Here is a 7,467-nt window from a genome sequence, read left to right on the forward strand (position 1 = left end):
GCAGCGTCTTTCTTAAAAAGTGCCATTAAAATCATGGACCCTTTCATATGACCTTCCCCACATCCCATGAGAAGAATGCATGAGAAAAAGGGGAAAATATTTTGAAAAATATACCAAGTCTGAATGTTTTCAGTGTTGTTTTCCTATGTGAAAGGCGTTTTGAGCTGGAATGACCTTTTGAGGTCAAGCCAGACTCTGCTTCACTTCCATTTCTTTGTCCACTAAAGGAAAACGATTAATTTTTCATCCCCCACCTGCCATTCAAGAAAAAAACTAACCGCAAAGCAAAAGCAAAACACACCGTTGCTGTAGTCCGTGTTCCTCTAGAGTCGTTAATGTAGCAAAACCACGCCAGGTGTTTATTTGTACCGTAGTCCTTCCTGCTCATGTCAAGGAATTGTGGAGCATGGGATCTCACCTTATATTCCTTCCTGTGAGATGGCAGAGCAGGAAAAAAAAAAGAATAACCGATAGTGTTTATTTTTCTTTCCTGAGAGTATTTTTTGTTATCAGGAACTTGAGATTACAGAGCCCATCTTGGCATGTGAAGGTAGAGGTATTATATGGGTAAAGCTATCATTATTATTGAGGCTAGTTACTCTGTGGGGGTAGGCAGGTGGAGGCTTTTCATTAATGTCAGCAAAGCAAAAATATATTCGACTGGTCCACAGCCCTGCACGGCGGATCACGGGGTGAGAAGGGCAAACTAAGGTGTGACAGCAAATAGAGATTACAGAGACAGCATCTGTCTGGGAAGAGCAGCTGTCAGTTATAAAGCCTCCTGTAACAAATGGAAGATTGCATGCTGGGTCTCTAGAAAGATAGATGAACCATAAAAACATTGTGAACTGCTACATCATGGTTTGAAGAGAAAATAGCAAATGGTAATAAAAGAGGTATGTACAATCCAGTGATAAATGAGCCCCACCCCATCCCTGTTTTGTGTGCATGGGTGAAAAACTCCGGCTCCAAAGACTCATTTGTCTCTACTCTACTATTAGGCCAAGGTAGGGATAACAGAATCCACCTTGAAAAGTGTCACATGATTTTAGCAAGGCAGGAGTCCCCAGATATATTTCAGCTCAGACTTTACCATGAGAACTCTGTTCGTGATTTTACACCTCTTTTGAAAAATAACAATGATGCTAATGGAGAGAAAACCTTCTCCATGCTGCCTTTGAGACCACCACCACTATTGCCCCCACTCCATCCCCACCCTTTTTTGGAAGGAATTTGAATTCTTCTTCACATGGTATAAAGCACTGAGATTCTCGACAGAGTTTGGACAGTTGTCTGTTTTTAAGATGCGTGACCTGTTGTTGGATTGACAAGTAGAGCTCCAAATGGGATAAGCAAGCAATATATATATAACCAGATTTTAGTTGTATTATTTTCACCATCAGAAAATCTGAAGCCATGGAATAATTGGAAAAAAAAAAAGATAGCTTCTATTCATATTATTTCTTTCATCTTATTACTGAGAGTGGAAAATCTGATTTTGCTACATTCTCACATGCTGTGAAAAACTGTTCATATATTAATCAGAGAAATGTTTGTGTTATGGAATTATCTGAATTTTACTAAAATGTATTTCCTAATTAAGAAAAAAACGGATGTGATAATGTTTCAAAATATGTATTCTAGCTTGCCTCATTATAAGTGAATACCATTTTTTTCTAAAGAAGTGATGTAAGTTAATCTAAATTGGAGCTTTTGTGCATCCTGAGTCTTATAAAATAGCTGCTTCAGACGTCGATGAATTTGACATTTAAATGACAATTGATGAATCTCAGAATATTATGGAGAAATGAGTTCAGGAAAAATGGAATCTTAATCATGTGAATACCTTCCTAAATTAAGTTTTTTCCATTTTACTGGAGAATATGAAGAAACTGGGTTGTTATTGTAGAAAGACATGCTTACCTTGAAAGCCTTTAACCTCTTTATTTCAGCACTAATAATTACTGTAAGAAATAACTGTATAGCTTATCGAAGCAAAATATTTTATAATTCCATTTTATCTTGAGTATGTGTTTTCACATTTTAATTTCCTCAAATACATTTAGTTGCTAGCCACCTTTGGCAACCATATTCGAGAATGGAAACCTATTGCCAGCAAAGTCAGGGAAGGTAACTTTCAAAAATTATTTTCATGTTAAAAGTTTGTTTTTTTCCAGAGAAGTATATCAGAGAATTCCCTGGTAGCAATGGACTTCTCAGGCCAGAAAAGCAGAGTAATAGAAAATCCTACTGAAGCCCTTTCCGTTGCAGTTGAAGAGGGACTCGCTTGGAGGGTACAAATAGCTTCACTTATTTTGAAATATATATGACTTCAGTTTGTTGTGCACAAAATGTGAATGTCTTTTCCCTCCTTCCTTGCTCAGAAGAAAGGATGTTTACGGCTGGGCATTCATGGAAGCCCCACTGCCTCTTCCCAGAGCTCTACTGCAAACATGGGTATGTCTGTTTGTGTTCATTTTAAACAGGTTGCAGATAGAGGGGCATTGAGATGTGGGCCCTAAGTGGATGCGGTAGAAAGTATGCAAGTTGTGATCATTAAAAAAACAAAAGCAACTTTCGTATGTATCTATTTTATTTCTTTAGCTATCCACCAGTCACAGCCATGGTTTCACCATAAAATCTCTAGAGATGAAGCTCAGCGACTCATTGTCCAACAAGGCCTTGTAGATGGGTAAGATGGTCCTCTTTGGTTGTGAGTGGTGTGTGGATTTCTTCTATGAGCAGGATTGTTCACCATTACACACAGTTGTGGGCCCTGGCTTATAAAATAGAAGTGACTTTGTATCCTCGTAATAGCTCTAGAGGGACAAAACCAAGATGTCTATTCCTGTGAAGGGTTACCGTCTTTGAAACTCACAGGGGTGTTTCACTCTGTCCTGTAGGGTCGCTATGAGCTGGCGTCTACTCTGGCAGTGAGTGGACTGCTGTATAATAATACTTAGTATGGATTTTGTGCTTAGTATTTGCTACAAGGGAGAAAGATTTGGCTCTCTCGCCCCTAAAGAGTTACAGTCTTAGAAGCCAATAGGGGCAGTTCTGTCGGGTCACCATGATTGAACAAACACCCGATGGCAGGGAGTTTGGTATTTTAAAAAATATGTTACATAAGTGAGCACATCACTAAATAGAACAGTCTGCTCATAATCACTTAGCACCAATATTACCTGTTTGTGCCAAATTCCAGCATCTCAGATATTAATTGATGGTGAGAAAAAGTAACCACTTTTGAATTTCAGTTAAGTTGGTGGTTGATATTGGAGTGGTTTTTGAACTTATAATTAATATGCTTCCAAAGAATGGTTTGTCTTATTTAAAAATGATATCTCTATAAATCACGCCATTTCTTGCATGTTTTTATGGCTTTAAAATTGTTTTGTTTCTATCCCTGTTTTCTTGTTTTGAAATTTTAGCAGCTTACAGCAATGAGAATTTATGAAAAGAATACTTATTGACAATCTATTATGCTTTTAGTGGATGTTAAGGAGAATGCAAGAGAAGTATATAAAATATACTACAAAAGGTTTAAAATATAAAGAATTTCATTTTTGTAGACTGACTCAGAATTTAAAAGTGTTCCATCACCTTGCTTAGGTTCCCTTCTCAAATTTAATAAAAATTATGGAGTCGGTATCGAGGTTTGGTAGAGAAATGAAACAAGCACTGCTTTAAGACGTGGTGATAGAATCTTTTATCTTCAAGGACAGGCTTGAGATGGTGACAAGGATTCAAGGTGATTTAATTCTGACATTTAGATAAAGACCCCTCTTTTCATGGAAAATTATTAATAGCAAGTCAGCATTTTATCTGACTCTAAATAAGAGAAAAGTTTAATATGCTTCTCTGTGTGTAATGCAGCCCTTTGGGATATAAATTTCAGTCGTCTGAAGAAATACCATCTAATGAGACCAAGAGAAGAAATCCACCCCAAAGGATTGTTAAAATGTTTTCGCAGAATTATCATTTCCTTGAGTTCTGAGCCTCGTGTTATAGATGGAGTGAACTACATGTATTAAGTATGACCGTGTTCTTTTAACTAATTAATTTATTTCGTGTTCCTGTGGAAAGACATGATGATGGTGCCCAGTAGTCCACTAGGTGGTAGTGGTGATCTACTCAGAAAAGGGGAATCACAGCTTGATTTATCAGCGAAACTCCCTTTTGTCCCTTCTCCCAGTGATGTAATGTCAGAACCTCATGCAGCACAATTAAAATGAATAATCTCATCAGACATCTGTGATGGGCTCAAATTTGGCCATCTCTTGTGGCCATGCACAGTGAGCTGATCATTGGAGACACCAGTTGGGGCTGTTCGCGTAGTTCCTTGGCCAAAAATTAATACCGAACTGGTTTTGCACTTTCTTGCCACGAAATCGGAATCCGTCCCTGGAAGCATTTTTCTCTTAGGCCATCAGGCCAGGACTTGTTTTGCTAGCCCAATATTTTAAAGACTTTCCCACCATGTTCTTCAAGGTTAAAGTATAGGATATTCATTTGTTTTTACTTGAGACTGTTTGCTTAATCATTCAATACCTGATGATAGGAGTGGTTTGTTTTAGAATATACTCTTCTTCCTGTTCTTTGGGATATCTAACAGTGGGGACTAGAATCACAAGAAGCAAGGAGATTTAGGGCCGGAGAGGGGATAACAAAAATGACGGCATTAGAAATAAATAGAATGTTCTCTTTCCAGGGCCTACTGTAAGCCAGAAGTGAAAATAATTTTATGCTAATGCCTCATTGTATGTAGGAAAGAGAGCCTTACCTGTGAAACCCCAGTTTTCTAGTGGAAAAAGGATACAGCTCTAATTGTTGATGTATTGTAAACAGTCTGGTAATTGGGCTATACATATTTAACTGATTAAAATGGGATTAGCACTGATGACAGCTTTAAAAATTAAGACGATGTTATACTGTATCATTTACCAGGTTTGATAATCCCAGCCATGGATTGCACGGGGGCCACTTCCAGCTGCCACCGTTCGAATAGACTTTTCCCGTGTTCAGCGTGCTGTAATTCTCTGAAGTCAATGCGTACATGTAAAAATATTGAAATGCCTTTTCTCTTTTTAGAGTTTTCTTGGTACGGGATAGTCAGAGTAATCCCAAAACTTTCGTCCTGTCAATGAGTCATGGGCAAAAAATAAAACACTTTCAAATTATCCCAGTGAGTAATTGTGATTTCACATTTCTGTATTAGAAATGATGTTAATGTATAAGCTTTGGGAAACTTTGGCTTTCTTTTATTAAATATCATTTGGGAGCTTGTGCTTTGACTAGAGTTAAGTTTGGCAGAAATCGTTTTATGAGCCTGAATTAATAAAAGAAATACAGGGATTGTAAAAATGAAATTTCCCTTTTCCCACAAAATGTGATTTAGCAGTATGATATAGACCCCAAGGCCCCCTGTTGTGAAAAGCTACTAAAGAGTCTTTCTCCTGAATTCCGCTAATGTTGTTTTTGAACCATCATGTTCAAGCCCTATCTCCTCTCAAACATGTTGCTGTTTTGTTTTATTTTTAATAGTTGTGGATAGAAATAGAAGGGCTTATGTATTGGTGAACCTTTAAACTTTTCTTCAGCAAATGTTTGTGATTCTGCTTCTTCATGCACCACTTGCTTCGGCTTCTGCTACACGTGTGGGTGTGTGCACATGTGTTGCACATGTGTGAACACAGGATCTATAGATGGAAACCTGGTTCTGTGCTGGAGACATCTACTCCACTGGTAGGAAAGTACTGCAACAGATGGCTAAATTGCTAGTTTTTCCTTTTCAATTGCTTCTCTTTTTTGAAATTAACTAAAGACCACGTACAGTGTCTGCCCTACTTCTTGATTGTGTGACAGTGTTCTTGGTAAGTATGATTTGTTCAGTGTCAGAAGACTGCTCCCCCCCCCCCAACACACTTTTGTCTTTTTAGGGCTTACTGTAACCTGGAAGTGAAAATAATTAAAAGCGAATGCCTCATTCTCTGTACCAAAGAGAAATACCATTACCTGTGAATGCCCAGTTTTCTAGTAAAATAAATGGATAAAGCTCTAATTGTTGATGTCAACATAATAGTATATGGATTATTGTAAGGAAACAATCTGTTAATTGGGCTATATTTTTAACCTATTAAAATTATACGGGAGCTTGCCTTATATCCCATTACCATAATATTTGACTGCTTCAGAATCAATTTTAGTGATACAAATTATGTGAATATTCATTTTCACTATATTAAGGGATGCTGTTAAGTACAATACATAGAAGCAAACTAGTTTCTGAACTGGCAGCATTCAAATCTGTTTATTTTTACACACAGTATTTCAGATTTCTCACTTTTGATTTCAAGAGAGTCTTATTATCCCAACTAACAGGACATTGGAGGAATTAAAAATTAAAAACAATGCACGTTACTTATCCTTGGATCAGATGATATGTCTTTTCATTGTAAGTAAAATCACAAAAAATAAGTAGCTAACTATGCTACATCATTGTTCCTAGAGTGATACATTTAACTTTATCCGTTTGCCCATTTTGACACAAAGAGTCGCAGTATGTGATGGAATACAGAGGGTCAGCACAAACAGAGGAAGACCTTCAGTGAGGTGGACTGGCACCGTGGCTGCGATACCGCTACCCAGAGAGCCCCCGTGGGTCCGGTGGTGCAGGACCAGGCAGGGGTTGCCCGTAGTCACCATGCGTAGGAAGCAGCTCGACAGCCCTCACAGCAGCAGCATAGGAGCGAGTACGATCATCCCGGTCCGTTCGCCCCCCTTACCAAGTTGTACTTCTGCCTCTCGCAGGTGGAAGATGGAGGTGAACTGTTCCACACCCTGGATGACGGCCACACGAGATTTACAGACCTGATCCAGCTGGTGGAATTTTATCAACTCAATAAGGGTGTGCTTCCATGCAAGTTGAGACATTACTGTGCTAGGATCGCTCTGTAGCCAGACCAGAAGTAACTTATTCAACCTTGGCAGAACGAGAACCCTAGGGGAAGAGAGAGAAAAAAGAAGCCCCATCAATAAGGCTGATGATGTTGCCATGGTGAAAAGGAAGTATTTTACCTGCAAGTTACAAAACATAGTTTGTGCATCGCAAATAAGCAAAGACTTGGATTGACATTGTGTTAATAATTTAAAATTCAGTAGTTAAAATTAAACCTCAGAAAAAACTGATTTGGTGTGCTCCTGTGTGATTTTTATATTGCTATATTTTCTTCAAAAATGCATAAACATCTAATCATTTTTACTATTGAAGCATTAGAAGTCTCACCCATACCATATGGAAAAAATTCTGGGTTTGGAATTATTTGTAGTTACATTATTTTTTTGTACCTTGAGACGTATGATAAACTTTGAGTTAAGAGAAACTATAACTTCCTCAGAACACTAAAAGCTCCTTTGAAATATGTATTTTCTAGGTTTATCATAATCTTACACTTAGATAATAATTTG

At 37.9% G+C, this 7,467-nt stretch overlaps 1 protein-coding gene across 5 annotated transcripts in view; it reads left to right on the forward strand.

Moving 5' to 3' along the window:
• GRB14 (growth factor receptor bound protein 14) overlaps nucleotides 1–7,188 on the forward strand; it is a 74,285-nt gene extending 67,097 nt beyond the window's left edge. For 2 of the 5 annotated variants that reach the window (XM_045298645.1, XM_045298644.1), the window contains 5 exons: nucleotides 2,163–2,294; nucleotides 2,385–2,457; nucleotides 2,605–2,692; nucleotides 5,092–5,185; nucleotides 6,811–7,188. In XM_045298645.1, coding sequence (XP_045154580.1) covers nucleotides 2,163–2,294; nucleotides 2,385–2,457; nucleotides 2,605–2,692; nucleotides 5,092–5,185; nucleotides 6,811–6,957 — 534 coding nt within the window. In that variant the 3' untranslated portion in view covers nucleotides 6,958–7,188. Of the gene's footprint in view, nucleotides 1–2,162; nucleotides 2,295–2,384; nucleotides 2,458–2,604; nucleotides 2,693–4,947; nucleotides 5,186–6,810 lie in introns of those variants that run through there. The other 3 variants (XM_004703784.4, XM_045298648.1, XM_045298650.1) reach the window with 3 other exon arrangements.
• The last annotated feature ends 279 nt before the right edge of the window (nucleotides 7,189–7,467 follow it).

The sequence above is a fragment of the Echinops telfairi genome, unplaced genomic scaffold (genome assembly GCF_000313985.2).
Source record: "Echinops telfairi isolate 266 unplaced genomic scaffold, ASM31398v2 ScPeMD7_4;HRSCAF=17, whole genome shotgun sequence".
Lineage (NCBI taxonomy): Eukaryota > Metazoa > Chordata > Mammalia > Afrosoricida > Tenrecidae > Echinops > Echinops telfairi.